We start from the raw sequence: 18,298 nt of genomic DNA, 5'->3' as shown, positions 1-18,298 counted from the left end.
ACATGCAGAATCAATTGCACCACAGCTACACTGCTTTCTGAATTGCAAGAGCATTATTACACTTAAAGAGCTCCCTCTTATTCATACCCTTTAGTAGGTGGTAAACAGAGGTAGAGTTTGTTCACATATGAATACACAATTCTAGGAGCTCAGTCTTTAAGAAATGGAGTGTATATCAGAATAATTATAGGTCATGGAACATATGTTGCAATATAAGGCAGCAAAATGATTTCTTTTCACATCTGCCACCTTGACCCACAATCTAAGCCATTAAACTTTTCAATTCTCCTGGTAGACAGTGCAGAGTCTGTTCACAAATTCACTGCCTGAATGACAAAATGTGCATTATTTTATGCCTTTATCTATAATATTCTTTCTGCTTAAGAGCTGCCATTTACCAAAATTCTGTAATGAAACAGAAATCAGAAACATGCACAAATGAAAACCTGACATTTAATTGAAATCCATTCTTTAAACAGGCTTTAGGTTTGTAACTCTTGGGAATTAAAGGACAAGATGGTAAAACATTTAAAAATAGTAGCACTCATGCTGATCAACAGCTTGTAACCAAGAATGAGGCAATACCTGATAGTAAGTCATATGAGGTTTTTAATAGGTCATGAACTTGCACAAAGCCAAGGTCTTGTATAAAACATTAAGTACACTCACTTCTAAAAGTGCCAGTGTGTCCCTGGTCATCTGTTTGTCTGACTGACTGCTCTGCATTCCTTCCAGTGTATTTATAGAAAGCTGTAATTCACAAACACCAATTTGTACCATTATCTTCATACATGCCAGGTACTTGTAATATTGAAAACTGGAAATTGTTCTTAGGGCATACTTGAAGTTAGCAGAAAGATGATAAATAAGAAAGGCATTATACCTACTAAACGGTGAGCGTAAAGCTGTAGAAGTCATATTCCCTTCATGACATTATCTATTAAATAACATGTCTTTAATTTGCTGCACCTTGCTAAAGCTTCCACCTAAAAGTAGGGTAAGTTGTCATGTTGTCATTGTTTAAATCTCACAGGAACCTACACATCTGCTCACACACACATGCGTATATGGGAAAATCAGTGTATTTTTCCTCACTTGTATGGTTCAAATATTTAGGTCCAAGAGGTATGTTTTACTGAGTTCCCACTCCATAGATACTTGAAAATCTAACAGTCTGATTCTATTTTGTGTGAACATAAATCAAGGATTAACTGAATTTCACTGCTAAAATCAAGCTAAGTAAGATCAGATTCTGGCTTTATCATTTCAAGTAGCCACCCGATAGTTTAGTCTTCCTTCTCAGCCTCACAGTCACCTGCTGAAAAACTGTGGTTAGTGGGGATTTTTTTGTTTAAAAGCCACAATTTCTAATAAACGTGTAGGTTTGCCCTCTGGCTTGACATCAAAGTCAGTTTCATAATGGGGTGGCTCCTACTGAATTATATTTCCCCTCAGTTTGCACAGGGAAGTAGGGCACCTATTACACAAAGGCAATTGCTAACTGCACAGAACTACAAAGGGAAGAGACACAATGGCTTGTTTCCTTCACATTTTTAAAATGTATCTCTTAAAAGCATCCATTAGAACCTGAAAAAAAATCACTTGTTATTACTTGCAAGAAACATACTCATATGAGTTAAATTGCCAAGGCCCATGTCTGTGTTGAAGGCAGGATAGGGACTTTACAGGCCCTGGGAGCTCCAGAGGCAGTCAGCCCAAGCCAGCCCAATGTGTCTCACTCCTGCTTAAAATGCAGAGAGGAAAAAAATATGTTTTCTTGACAAAAGGAAAAAAAAAAAGGATCCCATGATCACATCTCAAAACATTAAGTAGAGTATCATTGTGAAGTCTTTATATACTGACTGCTTTTCACGAATGTTCCTCTTCTTTGAGCCCCATTTTTTTTCCACAGTCAATTGATGAAAACTTCAGATGAGTCTTTTCAACCCCAATCTGTTTGACTTCTTTCAACACCATTTCACATTTTGACCAAAAGGTTAGGGATATGTTTTCCCGGAAAAAACTTGTGGACAGTCTTGCCACTCCATTTTTCCTTTTTTTTCTTTTTTTTTTTTTTTATAGTAGGCTGCAGTAAAGTCTTCACAGAATTAAGTGCTAAAAAACACAAGATAAAGCTCTCCTTACTAAAGTTTGAACATTGTTGTATTCATATATTACTTCCTGACAGGCAACATAACATGATCTCTGAATGTTCACTATCACCTTCCCTATGCTTTGAATTATGAGTCCTCTAAATCATTTGCTTAATCTAAATTATTGTCAACAAGAGCGTCTTTTTTTTCTCTAAATAGCAACAGTGCATGAAGGCTCAGGGTCTTATAAACATTAATAGGGTCAGCATCAGTGAAATAATGGGACATATTTTGTCTCTCTCCAATTTTTCTTGTAGTGCATGGCTCCTGCATGTCCCCGGGTGTCTGTTACCGCAGGATGTAGGAGAGCAGCCATGCAGGACAGCTCTGTGAGGAGCTGCTGGGGCTCTGCTCTCCAGAACCGTAGCAGAGAAAGCCCACGTGGGCCTATGCTTTTCAGGATGCTTGCCTATAACTGACTGATTAGTCCCTATATCTTCTCCTTTGCTCTCCTGGTATGAACACAAGGCTACACAGACATATCATGAGCTGTGGTACAAACTGATAAGGTAAATTTCAGAGAAGGGACAAGGTCTTCACTGTGCACCTACCATGGTCAGATCCTGTTCCAGGACAGTGCTCCCCAGCGGTTACCACACCACATACAGTAACTGGCAATAGAAATACCTACCTTCATGCTGAATTGCACTCCTCCCTGCTTCCCACTCTGCCATTTTTACAAATCTTATGGGAAACTGGGTGGTCACAGCTGGCAGAAGGACTAAGCAAAATGCCTTAGTGAAGCAGTGAGTGGCATGGAAAAGCACGTTAGGAATAGTTGTACTAACACTAAAATCCTTTATCTCATGTTGGAAGAACATCTCTCTGAGATTCTTCACCAGTATCTCACTGCCCATCCAATCCCCTTCACTCCCTATACAAACTTACCTGAACTCCTCAGCTGGCAACAGGACCCCCTTGTTTTCTGGCTTTGTCTCATGGCGATGAATGCTCTTGGTGATACCACTAATTTCACCACAGATTTCTTCTAGATGTGATGTGAGTCTTAACCACCTGTTCCCGAAAGTGAATAAATGAGACCTCCACTTAAAAAGATGCACTGAAGTTGGGGAGAAAGATTTTAAAAATGACCAGAGATGAAACAGTAGGCTCGGACAAAATAGAGAAAAATAGAAGAACACATTTTTATTTTGATCTAAGCAAAGACCAAAGCATGTCCCCCCTAAAACCCTCAGGATGTCAGGCCAAAGGTGATGCTGCTCAGTGCTTGCTTCACTGCCTGGAGTCCACTCACAGTGGTAGGGCTAAAGCCACCCCTTCACCAAATCATTATGGAGACAGTGGGCAGCTCTTGGAGGAGCTCTGAGCCACAGACCAGCCAGGGCGTTGTGCTGTTGGGCCGGACCAAACACTCAGCACAGCCCCTCACAGAACTGCAGCACCCACTGCTTCACGCAGCTCTCACCTCTCCAGATGAACTCAACATCCTGTTTAGCACTTCATTTTGTGCACAGCCAATTGGTTTTTCACTGAGGAAATAAGCTCTCCCTGTTCAGTGTGACACTTACATAAATACGTATACACATACACACACGTGCATGTGCACACGTGATGCAGACATCAATCGTTTAAAGCCCTGTGGGTGTCTTCTTTCATATTTCTACCTTGTGGCTTGAGGAAGCCAGGAAATGTAAAAACAAGTCAAAAGTTTAGGGGGAAAACCAGACATAAATGCCTTTTCCACAGAAAATCTGAAGCAGGTTGACTGGCCCAGACCTGCCAACTCACTTTGTGCCTTGCTTCCTGCTCCTCCTCCTTCTCTGTAGCTTCTCTGGGGTTTCCATGCTATGAGTGCCAGTCAGGCACTTTGTTGAATCAGACCTACTGCTGTCAAAGTCACCTTCTCCACATAAATTCAGAATTTTACCAGTGCTTATTACAGCTGTTAAATTCCCTTATTGTAGTATCATACCTTTTTTACTAAGATTTTAATCAGCATTTCCACTGGAAAGCTTTACTCTCAGAATTATAAACCTGCCTGTATAAAGTTGATTACTGCTAAAATTTAGAATCCAGCCTCTTGGCTCATAGCTGTTTCTTTCTTGCTTACTTGATCTCTGTGTGCAAAAGCTGATGTAAATTGGTTTGGCAAGTTTGTTTTATTTCTAAGGATAAACAATTCCTGACTTAAGAAGCATTTTTTTCCAGTGCGCAGAAAGTGATGGAATTAAATTATTTGAAGTTACCTGACTACAACATTAAAGTATTACCCTGGATACTTTCTTTTTCTTTTAAATGTTGGTATTTTTTACCTAGGAATGCAACTAAAGAATTTAAGTGTTCACATTGTTTTTAAATCCTGAGTATTTTTGGAACGGTGCAGCTCTTAATGGGAAGGAAATCACAGGAGGTTAAAGACTTTTAAAATACATACCAGCACCTCAGTGCCAACAACCCATATCACTTCAATGAACTGCGCAGTATGTGTTGGCATGATTTATGTAGCAATTTAAAAAGAATCTGTAGTGTTTGTTTATTACCACAGTATGATTGATGGGTTCCTAAGAGCACGGCGACACAATCAGCTGAGCTATTACGGCTGGGAGTTTGATAATTTGTGAGTTACAGCCACTATAGCATGTCATTTCAGCCAATTGCCAGAAGCCATTAGGGCATCAATGATCTCAGAGAAACCGTGGTGAGACAAGACTTGCTGCTGTCGCTGTCGGACTATCTCTCCCGTATGGTCACACTGCTGCCCCGGCTCTGCTACTCTCCTTCCCTGACCCTCCTGGCTAAAGAAAATACACCATTTAGCCCAACGAGCAATTCCATCACATTCTGCTCTCATCATTGCCCCTTCCAAATGCTAAAAGACTGGTCGCAGCATAGCACAAAGCACAGAGTAGGAAAGGCTGCTCAAACATTGTCTTCTAACCATGACTCACTTTGTGACAGGCAACCACGCAGACAAAGCCACCAAGTACCCCAAAAAGAGACCCTGTACTGGGAGTCACTGGAAGAAGCTTTCTGGAAAAAGTCCTTTCTGGAAAAAAATATCCCAGGTTTAAATTTACATACAATACGCTATGTCCAAGTCCTCAGTGGATTTAGCCATCTATTTGAAACGCACACAAAAAAAAAGCAAGAATAAAAGAAATTTTATTTATCTTTTACTTTTATTTTTTTACAAAAATAAACAATTTGAAAAACAAAAGCACATTTTTTCCTGACTGTACAAACTACAAAACAGTATGACATTGGTCACTTTAGCATTTACTTTATTGCTTTCACTGAAAGCAAATTCTCTAGACACACCATGCCTGTAAGATGCATTTTATATAGAATTAAGGCTAGCATTCATCTGACATCATTAAGGTCATTTACTTCATTCACTCTAAGAATTAGCAAGCGATGCCTTAGAAAACCAAGGATCTGATGATAAAAAGTACGAATAACTGCAAGATAGTAATTAAATTAGTACTGTTCCACCAGCTGGACTGCTTCAGCAGTCTGTCAAAGATGTGGCTTCCTGAACAATTCAAACTTGATTCAACAAAAGTCTTAAGCACAGGCTTAATTGTAAGCATATGCTTAGGCCTATCCAGCAAAGCACTTGGGTAAGTCCCTACCCTTTCAGTGGGACTTTTCATATGCTTATGTGATTTGCTGGATCTACAAAATGGCTCTTTCAAATTAAAAATGAAACTTTATGATAACATTGGAAGCAAAAATGAAAATTAGTTACAGTCTTGCAAATCTAAACATAACCAATTCCTTCCGTTTGACAAATATGCTGGCATTGCATATTCGATAGCTTTAACACAAATGTTGATTGTCCTCAGTAACGTTTGCTATCCAGCATACAAACTGATACGCTCCAGTTACTCTGTTGTGATTGTATGTACCCAAATAAATGTCAGCATGGAGGATACAGACTTCCCATAGAAATTATCAACTTTCATCCCTGTACACACATGTATAGGTCAGAAATGTTGTGGTAACCTTGGTTAGAAAAGCTAGAGCTGCCAGGTGATTTGTAACCAAAATTATACTCTAACAGTGTATCATATCTTGTATTTTGCTTTGCTTTTTCTTTTTCTCTTTTTTTTTTTAATCACATTTTCAAAATGTTGTTTTATTGCACATTCATCCTGGTCACGCAGGTTTTTTCTTTAAAGTTTCCTTTAGCACTCTATAGATTAGAATGAGTAATAGTGCAATTATTTCAACAGCCACAGCCATCTTCTACCTAACAGCTGCCTATATTTATACACAAACAGCTCTTATCACTCACGTGTCAGACTGAGCCACTTTAGGTGTCAGTCTGTCACCTTCACATATGTTATTTTGTCAGGATCAGGCACAATATGATTTGAGGCCATCTTGAAGAAGACAAGCTGCCGACCTGCATTGAATAGGAAAGAGGGGAAAAGGAAAAAATATTTACAAGTGAGTAAAAGGTTGCCTATGTCAAAATATTGACATTGCAAATTCCAGTTAAACCTATGCACTCTTCAGGCAATGCGAGACTGAAGTCCTGCTTAACTTCAGCTGGTATAAATCTGAAATGCTTTTTTCTAAAATTATACCAAATTTCCCCCGGTTTCAGAATGTTTACTCTTACCTAATTACGGTCAAGATATAGCTATGTACAGCTAACACAGTAAATGAAGGAAAGGTCTAAAGATATTAATATAAATTTCACATAATCTTTAAAAAAGTATTTTAAGACTCTCCCACTGATACAGACAGGCTTGAGTTAAGGGCTTACATGAAGGCCATCGATTTGATTGTACAGGAGCAGAATCATATCTGCACACCTGAATCTTTCCAAAACTTCTCAGTGCAATGTACATTAAACATGATTTTCTACAAAATAGGTTTTGCTGATCACTTTGTAGCTCTGGGCTTTACACAAGCTGGAACAAGGTTTCTACTCCTCACACAAAAAGTAGCAGCTAGTGATAACAGCATGGGTAGTGTAAGGCACCTGCCACACATATCCTAGGCCAGTGGGAGCTGAGTTTTGGTATTTGTGGGAGCCACAGCACAGTTGTTCTATCTCCCCACACTCACTGACCTGGCACCTTATTCACATCACTGCCTCCCAGCGAGCTCCTGCTGCCCCACAGACCTGCATCATCATTGCCTTTCCTTGCAGCAAAGACCACAGAGGTACTTTCCACATCTGCGTCCACAACCAGCCATTGTAGGAGAAAAACTGGCCCTGACTTCAGTGCAGGTTTTATCTTGGGGGAAGAGTACGAAAGAACATGGATTTGGTCCTCTGTACCTCACAGAAACGTCTTTTTTCTTTACTCTTGTGGGGTGCAGTTTGCTCAGGGCTAGTTTGCAGTTTGCAACAGAGCTGGTTGGGCCCAGCTGCAGGGGCAAGGAGCTGCCCTGGGCACACAGGGAAGGGGTGTGGGGTTGGGAGACGGCTGCAGCATTCAACTCTTTGAAACCCTCATCCATTCTGGAGCTGCAGCTGGTGGAAATTTTTAGCAGTGATTTGTAACATTTTTGTTTCTCAGATAGTTCTGGAGCTGCTTGAAATAGGCACAAGTCCGGTGCAGAAGCAGTGAGCTGGGGCCAATTCTACGCTTGATGTCTGTCAACCGGCACCGCCTGCCTGCCTTCAGGGGAACCACACTGGGACTGCCAGGCCCACAGACCTTTTGGAAAATGTATTTCTCTTTTCAACAAGTGTATTCTGTTAGACAAGAAAATGGTTGCAAATAGGATTTTCCCCTGGAAGGTCTACTTCTACCTCTCTTTCTACTTCCTCCTCTACCAGGCTTTAAACACTCTCTTCTCATTGTCCTTTAGCCAAAGCTCTACTCGTAGAAGCACAGTGTTCCCATCAGTGCTAGGGCATCTCTGGTATCAGCTGGGAAGTCGCAGTTAGATAAACACAACCTGTTTAGTTCTGTGTCGCACTGGATTGGAAAGATCTATTAAATTCCAGATGTTGGACCATGTCCTGCACATTTAACTGTGGAAACAGGTCACAGGTTTCATTTCTGCTGCTGTGTTTTAAAATAAAATTTCAGATCCTGTGGTTTGGTAACTTATGGTCCATGTGCTGTAGCCCAGTAGAGCCAGCTCCTATGAGTCTGTCTGTAGGTTTCTGCTCCCCTGACAGCTGGCAAAGAGAAACCTCACCAAAAATGGAACTGCCTCAGCTGAAGCTCCAGAAACTACCTTACCTCTAGATGCTTGTGGCTCCCACAGTCCAGCACAACACACTCTTCAATCTGCATTAAAACACTTAGCCAGAATAGGTGACTTGGATGCTGCTTTCTGCTCCACAGCATCCATGACCTACCTGTCCAAGTCGTCTGGTTAGTTAGGACAAAAGCTTTGCACTGGGAGTAGCTGTCACAGATCTCAATGGCTTCATTGACATCAAACACGGAGAGGAGGCAGCCCTTATGATGGTAAGATGGCCAGCATCTGTAGTTCTCATCAGGAATAAAAGCTTCAGGTACCCGTCTGTACTCTGCAAATAACCAGAGCAAAGCAATCGTTTTGAAAACTCCAGTGAACTGCTTGTTTTTAACAGACAAGGTTTATTATGACAGCTTAGGAGCAGGATATATGATGGAAAAGCTGACGGGTTATAGTGTACCAGCCCTGGTTTACTCCCAAATGTGTTTATAGCTCTGCACCTTACTTTCCTTTTCCTTTCCTCCTTTCTTCTTCTCACCTTTTTCTCCAGAAAGTGCCTGTAAATAAACAGTCTGTGCACAAAACCCTCCCCGCTGCATAGGCGAGGCTTTGGTTTTATTAGGAGTTTTACAGGAAGAATGTCCCATTGAATAAACAGCATCCACTTGAATGAACTGACTCACTGTCCTACTTCTCAACAGTGAGCAGGATTGTCGGGGTGAGACCTGACCAGGCGTTCACAGCCCTCCCTCTCCCTCAGAAGGGCATGCTATTTTTCTCCGGCTCCTTTAAAGAAGGAAGAAAAGACAGGCTTTTAATTGAGCAAACATTTTTTGCTTGCTCAGATTAGGACAAAAGAGGAGTCACTCGATGGACCTCTGAAGAGAAGGGGTAAAAAAAGTAGCGGGAGCATGTCAGCGTGGTCCTCGCCCAGCGCCTCTGCGCTGCCTCGCCGACTGCTCCTCTCCCTTGGCTGCCGTTCAGTCTCACTTGCCTTTATGAGCTGCCTCTTGTTCTCTGTTCACAGCTCCTCTCACTTTCCCAGCCGCTGACGGGGGTTTCTCTAATGAATGCATCACCAAATTCAACTAATCATTATAAACATTTCTACTTAGCATCCAGACGCACAAATTAATGGTTCCCTCCTGTCTCTCCCCTCCATGTCCTATTCAAAAAACTAAATACATTTTATATTTCTTCTAATTTTATCTATTATGAAAACCAGAGCCGCCTACTCTGACTCACAGCCTATTCTTAAGTCACTTTGGTTCAGGCATTTTCAGCCTGCCTTTGCTGATTCAGCTTGCTAATATTTCATACAGCACATTGTACAAACACCACCAAGTCAAAAGTGAGTGTGTCTACTACTCTAAACTGTCAGTATTTCAACTGGGAAAAGAAGTACACTTCCACAAGTGCTCATTCACACCACGCAGTCTGGAACAGTGGGAAATAAATGTAGTAAATGCATTCTATTTTAAGCCTTGGCTCATTAAAAGTATCATAAGAAACATTCCTAACCAAGAAGCAAAATCAGAGCTGATCATGTCCCAGTTAAATAAAAAGCAAAAGAATTTTCATAATTCAAGCATAGACTCATGCACAAGAAGAAAAAAAATCAAAATGTAGTTCCAGACTACAAATGGTCATTTCTCCATCAAAAATATATATGCATTTCTTCTGATTACAAATCAAAGCATAAATCAAACTGCTACTGTCTGGATGGGTAAAGTCCCTTTTTTTCCCAATTTCTGTATCAACTGTAGTGTAACAACAATTAAATGTAACAGAATAGTATTTTCTTATCTCCATACAGCAACTGCTGAGTATTGATTTGTACCTAACAGCCAAGGTCAGTAAAATGATGTGCACAAATTAAAAGCAAAAAAATCAATTCACTGCAGTTAGCACCATATGTAACCATTTGTATCAGCATACATACCACGTTGACTAGATATAAAAATATGATTATTCACAACTCCTCTTTGCACACAGTGGAAGCAAAACTCAACATTGCATTGTGCCAAGTCCCACGGCACATTCACAGAAGGATGGTCCTTGCTGTGGCAGCAGAAGATGAAGCAGCTGCCTGATTCTCTGTGTCAGCAAGGAGCGTGCCTGGCCTTCCCCATGGCACTTTTGGAGTCCAACAGGCTCCGCTCTGGGGCTGGGAGGGAGCTGCAGCATCCCTCAGCACATCATCATGGCACTACACAGAGCAGCCTCATACCACATTGTGTATTTTTCTCCATGCAAGCGAGAGGCCCGTCTGGAAGATCCCTATTTTGAATTATTATCCAATCTTAAACTCTTCTGAGCACAAATATGCTTCTCAGTACACCAACAGCACTTTCCTTCTTCTCACCACTGCTCCTGACACTGCTGTCAAGGGTTAGGCTCTTGGCTGATGCAAACAGACTTCAAAAGAGCAGCAATGATTTACGTGACCTGAGGCTCTGTCAGAGGTAGGAGATAAAGTTCTCCCTTTCCATTGACTTTTTCAAGGTGACCAAGCCTAGTAAATCATTTGGGCAGCTTGAACACATTAATCAAGAGAGTTGGGCCAACAATAACTGCAATAGTGATGGCAAGGTCCTGGTTTGCGGGTGCAAGAGAGGATGGAAACAGCCATGCCAGTACTCAGGGTGGTCTCACCGTGCAGCAGAGTCCTGTGGCTGTCCCTACTCTCCTTGCTGCTCCCTGCAAGCTCCTACACGAGGGAAAGCCACAACCATCTCCAATGACTCATGGGAACAGGGTAGGATAACAGGTACACAGCAGCATGACCCACATGCAAAGAGCATTTTCCTTTGGCTGTGAGATCATCAAGCACCAGACAGGTGAAAATACAGCCACTGGAGTCTAAGTGAAAGCACACAGTCATACAGGCTCCGAAAACGCAGCCTCTGGCAGGCCCTCAAACTGGCACAGACCGCTGAATGCCTGCAGTCTGGGGATCTGAGTCTCCTACCTATGCTACCTGCAGGGAGGGGAATGGGATGCAGTGAGGGGGAAAGGCAGGAAGACAGCCTCTCTCCTCACTTGCAGGGCAGACAGCAGGAATGGCTGTCTAGGATCACCTTTCCTCAGGAGCATCTCGATGGGAAGGCAGCCAGAAGAAGCAGATAGTGGGATACACGATGGCCGTGCAGCCTGGTTCATGCTCCCAAACCAGCCAGGCACTCCCACTGCCCTGGAAAGCCAACACGGGATCTCCTCTTAACCTATTACAGTCAGAACTGCTCAGAAACTCATTGCAACACCAGCCAAGGGCCGGTCTGAGAAAACTGTATTTGTGTTCAAAACTCTCTCTGTCTCGAGCACAGCAAGGTAGCTGCCTTGCCCATTTGCACAGCAAATCACTGAAATCTCTTGCTTGCACAGTGACTATTTAGGGAGCTGACCCTTTAGCTCTCATATGTATGAGTTGCAAAGAATGGTGCTCCTCTCACATGAACTAGAAGGACCCTCCCGAAGGATGCTCCTCCCTTGAGATGTGCCCCAGCAATGACATTAGCTTCAGCCCTCTGGAGAGTTAGGCTTCCCCTTCACTTTAAATTATCATCTTAGTCGATACAGTGCAGTTACTCACTCAATTAAGCAATATTCCAATGATTTAAAGACAGCTCCAGCTCAGGTTTTTGTCCTGCCAAGACCTGAAACTTGCTTAAATGGAGTCCTTGGAATTTGAAGGCTCACGGCAGTAAATCACATCATAAAAAGGTCAAAGTTCTGGTCGATTTCCAGACTAATGGTGTTTAAAACCAATAAATGCTTGCCTAATACTATAAATGCAGCCATAAATTTACACTTTTGCGTACATACACATAGCTTGACACACAGTACATAAAGTCTATCAAGGTAATGGCAAGGAACAGATGAGAGAAATGCAAGGAGTTCCTACTCATATCACAAAAGAAAAAGAATCCTTTCCTGCATCTACTAGTTTTGTGAGGATTGAAACAAAGAAATGCAGTGCAGTAAGCTTGATTTTGATGTCTCTTATAATGGATTTACTCCAGCTTAATATATGGGAGCTAATACAGAAGCTCCCAGTTACACAAATAAATCCTACTGCGAAACATTTTTCTGACATGTAAACATTTTTAAACTTCAAAATATCTTCTATGCTGAATATGGCCAATCCTCAGAAGTTTGGGTTTGTGATATTTTCAGTAGTTTTAAAATGTTTTTAAGAGCCTGTTCTGATCAATCAAAACACTTCGCTTTGATCAGGCCAAAATCTTCTCAGAAGCTTCTTAGCATGCTAGCCAGCCCCTATGATGGCCACAGTGATACTGAAACCAAGCTCACTTACTTCTTGTGACAAGTAAGAGAGGCATCTTTAAAGCAATTTGCAGCATCTCTGACCAGTGCAACAGCTATTAAAAAAAGTCAATGCTTTAAATTCTTATTCTGAACTTTTTTCCATGAAAAATCACCTGCATTGTTCCAAAGCCAACTACAATCTATAAACATACTCATTTTGACTGTACTAGACTGAATTATATAAAGAACTCCACAAGTATATAATAAACTATGTGAAACCGCCTGTGGTTTCCCCCTGTTAGCCTGTCTGAATCACCCTAAATCTGACTTTAATCAGTCCTAATGACCGTTTATTTCAGCCACAGCAGCCAGATTGCATTTTTACTACCAACTACAGCTACTTGTTGGAGATTTGCCCAGTTTTCTTTTCTAGTTATCACCTGCCAATACACCGTGGGTCAATGACACAAACGTAGCAATGTTCATCCTTGAGAGAGAAATCATGTTGCTCCTTTTTCTCCCTCCTTTTTTCCTCTGCTCTCAAGAGGAACACTGGCAGTCCACTCTGGAATTGCTTTTAATTGCTTTGCTTACAAGAAAGCAGAAAGAGCCTGATCTTGCCAATATCAGCAAAAAGTGGTACTGAGCAGTGTTTTGCTCTACAAACAGTCCCCTCTGATTCCCAGGGAGCTTATGGAGAACAGAATCACATCCTAAACAGACAATAATACACTTATGTTTTTAGTACGCTTCATTTTATGCTGAAATCTTCCTCGTGTTTCAATACCTCACATTTAAACATGCTTCTGAAAACGAGCCCTGCAAAGCCCTATGCACAGTTTGCTGCAGAAAGCTATTTTTTGGTATGTCTGAGAAAATGAGAGGGTAGGCGTATCCCATGTGTCTCTGCTTTCAATCATTTCTGACGCATCCCAACTGTTTGGAAAGACACGCTGGCCAGGCAGGACATGGGCTTGCTGTCAGACCAGGAGATAGCCCTACGTCTTTGGTGAGTATTTCTGTCCTTTGACTGCTTCCTGTGTGCAGGCTGGAAGCAAAGTGAGGCTTGTCTCTTTTTATGCGCTTCCATTGTGCTTACAGTAGAGCCATATTTAAATCGGTATGCAAGCTGTCACCGAAACACAAATAAATAAGGAGAAGAACGCCATGTTCCCTTACATTTTATTCCTGTTAACATGACACAGCTGGAGCATTTTTCCTGCCTCATGCCCCCCATCCCAGGGCTGCTCAGTGGGCTGTGGAGCTGCTCCATACTCACAGCCACCCCTGCAGCACACACTGATTTACTGAAGGCAATTAGCCTAAAATGATCCTACAGACACTTATACACGTAAAAAACAATGATGCTGATGGTAGACAAACTAAGAGTTGCCTAGGGTCATGTGTGCACGGTATTTAAGCTTGAAGACAGTTGCCTACGGGGTTTATAAAAGACATTTGGCCTTTAGTGTTCTGGAAAGGAACTGAGGACCTCAGCAGAAGGTATTCTACTGTGCACTGCTAAGTTGGACATGAAGTTTAGCAACAGCAGAACACATTGCTCAGTGAACAGGACACATGGCTTTCACCATGGTGGAGACACATGTGAGCAACACAGCCCCACTGTACTGCCAGTTCGTCTGGGTGCAAAGGAACCTGCTCCCGTATTCCCATGTGCTGGAACTGCCCAGCTACTGATGTGAGAGCCTTCCATGCAAGGTAGGGTGTAGAGGCTGACTTTCTGCCCATGCGTAAAACCCTGTGCACCTTTCCCCCTCAGCCTTCAGGTCTCTGGGAAAGGAACACGAAAGGCACAAGTGTCAGATAAGGCAGGAATCTGGGCTGCAAGGACTGAGCTGCAGTACGTTCCCAGCTGAACCTTCAAGCACCATCAGCAGCATACTTTTAGCCTTTCCATTGCGGCCTGCCACAGGATATACAAACTGCCTCCAACAATATTCCAGCAGCCTTGCAAAATGTCTCTCTCTCACACAGATGTGCACAAACACATATCCCCCCCAGTTTCAGTAATTCTTGGGTGGATTTACAATTTCCTAAGCAGGTTGCTATAGTGACCCTGCAGAATATTTTTTTCAAAACACTGTTGTACTGTAAATATTTACATACACCATAATCTTGCCAAATTGTCTTGAGACAAAAGAAAACAAAGTGTCTTTGCTTTATGTCCAGCCTTTCAGTTTTTTTAGCTCTGAGAATGTACTTTCAGCTAACAACAGCAGCTAATTATGCCTTTCTGCGGGCTTGCACGCCCCCAGACCTAATAATGGGTCATCTATTAGCTTTAATGAATAACAAAGCTATCCAATTTACTAGTGTTAGCTGATTTCATGCATTTCTGAGTAAATTCTTAGCTAACTGAACGGCTGGGGCTTAGCTCAAGGGCCAAATACTCAGTACAAATCACTGTCACTTGATTGAAGTGATAAAAATGTTGATACCAGGGCATGACTTTACTGATGAACATCAGTAGGGTTTTTTTATAGTCTTCTTAATCTGGATAATTAATGGAATTATTTAATCACTTTTAGATAAAATATGTCAGAAGAAATACATGGTTTCTGTTTTAATTCACATTCTTCTGGATTACAGCAAGAGAGGCCAACAGTCAATGGAATATAAAAGTATTTGTTCGTGGTGTTGTTTTAAACACTGCAATGTTCCTACATCAACATTAACAGTAGTGTGATTTATGATCACAGAACACATACATAGCTATCGAATGCCTCCTGCGCCTCTACTCCAAGATACTAAACCAAAGTCCAGAGCATAATATAATTTACAGCACTATAAAATCTTTACAACTGAAGCACAGTGAAAGCTTAATATCCAAGGCCTTCTGTAATATGACTATGTCATCTTGTTAAACTTTATTTATGGGAACACTAGGGCTGACAAGAACTTTCTTCGTGTCACTTCCCTACTGCTTATCAATATCACCTTTCTCACTTTGTGGTGTTCACAGGAGGAGGTCTTCCTTTCAAAAATGTGAGTTCAGATAGATAACACGCTGCTTCCTCTAAGTTCATGTTTTAGTTACAGCCTTAGATCACTTGCCCAAGATCATGATCTCCTTTTTCCTACTACAAATTTATAATGCTCTATCCAAGACAATGCGTAATTCCAAGCATTTAGACCTAAGGCAAATTCTGAAGCACCATTACACAAACCTTCTGTAGCTTCTTTTCAGAAACAAAACAAACCCTTGTAATTCTTGGATCTGAATTCTCCTCCAGTTCTGCTTTTAGGATTTCAAAATAGATCGTACACCAGAAAGGTCTTATTTTGTCACAAGCCCTTAGATGCCAGGAGACTGGTAATTCTTGCCATTTCTACTATTCATGAAAGCAAAAATCCTGGGATTAAGTCACCTTGTAAGTTTTCCATCATCTAGAGCAAAACTGATGCAAACTTGTGCCTCCACGATTTTGGCACACCACCAGATGAATGCAAAGCTGACTAACTGTGATCTGGCCTGAGAACCAAATGATCATCTCTAGTTTTATCTTAATTTAGCACTCGGTTGAAAAACACTCTCCTTGAACTTTCACTGTGCTGCAGAGCAACACAAGAAAACATTTTATAAAATCCCACAATCTTAAAAATACTTTTTGGCCCAAAGAGAGCCAAAGGAGGACCTCAGCTGACATCTTGGGAAAGTATCACAGTTGTTCCTTTTAATTCCTGTCTATTCCTCTACTAGTCACCAAGATTAATACAAAATATTTAATCTGCTCAACTGTTCAGCCTTGGTTTCAGTGGCCAGGATGCCATGCTCAGCTGGCAGCATCCTGTCAGTGGAAGAGGTTGATCGCTTGGACACCACTCCCTTGCAAGAACACCTGTCACCCTCTCCTGCAACTTCACTGTTCAACAGGAGAATTTCTCATTCCATTATCTCTGGATAATTTCTAATTAATAAATTCTAATTCCAGAATCTCTGGATTGAGGACATTAAAAATTAATTCCAGCATGGTATTACCAGTCAAATATCAGCTGAGGAAAGAATATGTTTGGAATAAAAATGATACAAATGGGTATGTAGGCGTATTTATGATATGACTTCATACTTTTCTGGCAAGCAAAGGGAGCCTTAAAATAGTTACAACACCTTCTCTGTTTGGTTAAAGTAGCCTTAGAACAAACAAGAAACAGGCCTGCACATCTTGAACGCATGGCAGCTAAGTCTAAGAACACATCTCTTTTAAGTGTAATTTCCAGTAAGATACCCAATTCTTCAGGCTTGCCATTGGTTGAGAACATTTTCCTATCAAGGAATTCAGTATTACACGCAAGGTATTTAATGTAGATTAGCCAAATATGTCACGTAGAGCATCTAGAGATTTTCAACATCTTTGGTCACATTGTAGAGTGTCTAACTCCATGACCAGTGTCCTACAAATAAAAAGTGCTCCTTGCGGATCAAGGAGCTAACTAACCACGAACATGGCTAGCACATTCTGTGTTATATTATCCAGGACTCTACAGAATTAAAATAACACAAAAATGTGTAATTATTACAGTAGCCAAATACACACGGAGCTCTGCTCCATATCAGTAGAAACCTGCACTGTTACATTTACTACCGCTGTCCAAAGCTTCTCTCCTTGAGATTCTTTATAAACACGACAGACCTCTAAAATCTAAAACTTCATCTTGTCCTGATATAGCAATTAGATCTCGAATCAACCAGCACCATAGAACAACTTCAGCCCTCCTGGCACTTCTTCAACAAAGGACGTGTTTGTACTATTGATTGTACTGCTGAAAATAATTTTGCTGTGTTGACAGGCATCACTCAGCACAGATTGTGATGAAAACCTGAAAATTAGAAAGTTAAACGAACACCTGCAACAATTTTCCTGCCAATTTTACAACAAAATAAATATTGAATTATTCTGATAAGTGGGTCAAATTCATCCATGGTATCATGGCCCTTTGAGGTTAACAGCGCTATGACCAGAATGACTCCCGTGTTTCTTTCACTGAGCAAATGCTTCACTGAACTTTTCAAATCCCCTGTGCCAACATTCATCTTCATTTAGAACCCATCTTTCCCTCTTTACTGAGCTTTTGCAGCAAAGCCATAACTTTCCTATCAACTTGTTGTCAATTATGTTGACAGTTTGACATGAATATTGTACATACACAAAAATAATTTGCAAAACAGCTTTTACAATTGTTGGACTTAACAGTCATTTTCAGCACACATCATCTTCTTTAACGTGTTCAATTCCTCAGCTACCCCTTCTAGGAAGACTGTGGCTCACTTCATACCACAGTTTCAATAGCATGCAGAAATTTTATGAAAAAGATACTATTATGCAGCTTTGTTCTCATCCTGTCCTTTTTTTTCTATTATTCTATTGCTAGCAGAAGCTGAGGGACACACTTTTTTTCTCTCGCAAAGGAAGTAAAAATTTTATTCTTCCCATCTACAAGTGCTTATGTTACAAGAAATACCTTTAAGTTCCAAGAAATCCATGGAGGGTTACCACATCTTGGTTAGATTCTCCGCAATATATGTTTAGGCAGGTTCTGATACTCCCAACAGCAGTGTGGATGTGATGAAATGCATTTTCCATAGATCTGTCAAGGAGAGCAATGCTCTCTTTGGATTTCCTTGTTCCCATTACAGCCTGCTCACACCTATGGATGTCCAGCTACATCATTCAGTGAGAAGGGTTTGAGAAAGCTCCAGGAATCAAAAAGCAGATAAAATA

At 41.2% G+C, this 18,298-nt stretch overlaps 1 protein-coding gene across 1 annotated transcript in view; it reads right to left on the bottom strand.

Annotated features, from left to right (window-relative positions):
- Positions 1–5,260: 5,260 nt before the first annotated feature.
- Positions 5,261–18,298, bottom strand: part of PKDCC (protein kinase domain containing, cytoplasmic) — a 36,368-nt gene continuing 23,330 nt past the window's right edge. Inside the window, exons 6-7 of the mRNA XM_027750306.2 lie at positions 8,446–8,619; positions 5,261–6,522 (exon numbers count right to left, since the gene is read on the bottom strand). Coding sequence (XP_027606107.2) covers positions 6,437–6,522; positions 8,446–8,619 — 260 coding nt within the window. The 3' untranslated portion in view covers positions 5,261–6,436. The remainder of the gene's footprint in view (positions 6,523–8,445; positions 8,620–18,298) is intronic.

The sequence above is a fragment of the Pipra filicauda genome, unplaced genomic scaffold (genome assembly GCF_003945595.2).
Source record: "Pipra filicauda isolate LSUMZ 115617 unplaced genomic scaffold, ASM394559v2 scaffold51_size4534324_pilon, whole genome shotgun sequence".
In the NCBI taxonomy this organism is placed as follows: domain Eukaryota; kingdom Metazoa; phylum Chordata; class Aves; order Passeriformes; family Pipridae; genus Pipra; species Pipra filicauda.
The sequence above is the reverse complement of the archived record's forward strand: the minus strand, read 5'-3'. Positions and strand labels throughout refer to the sequence as shown.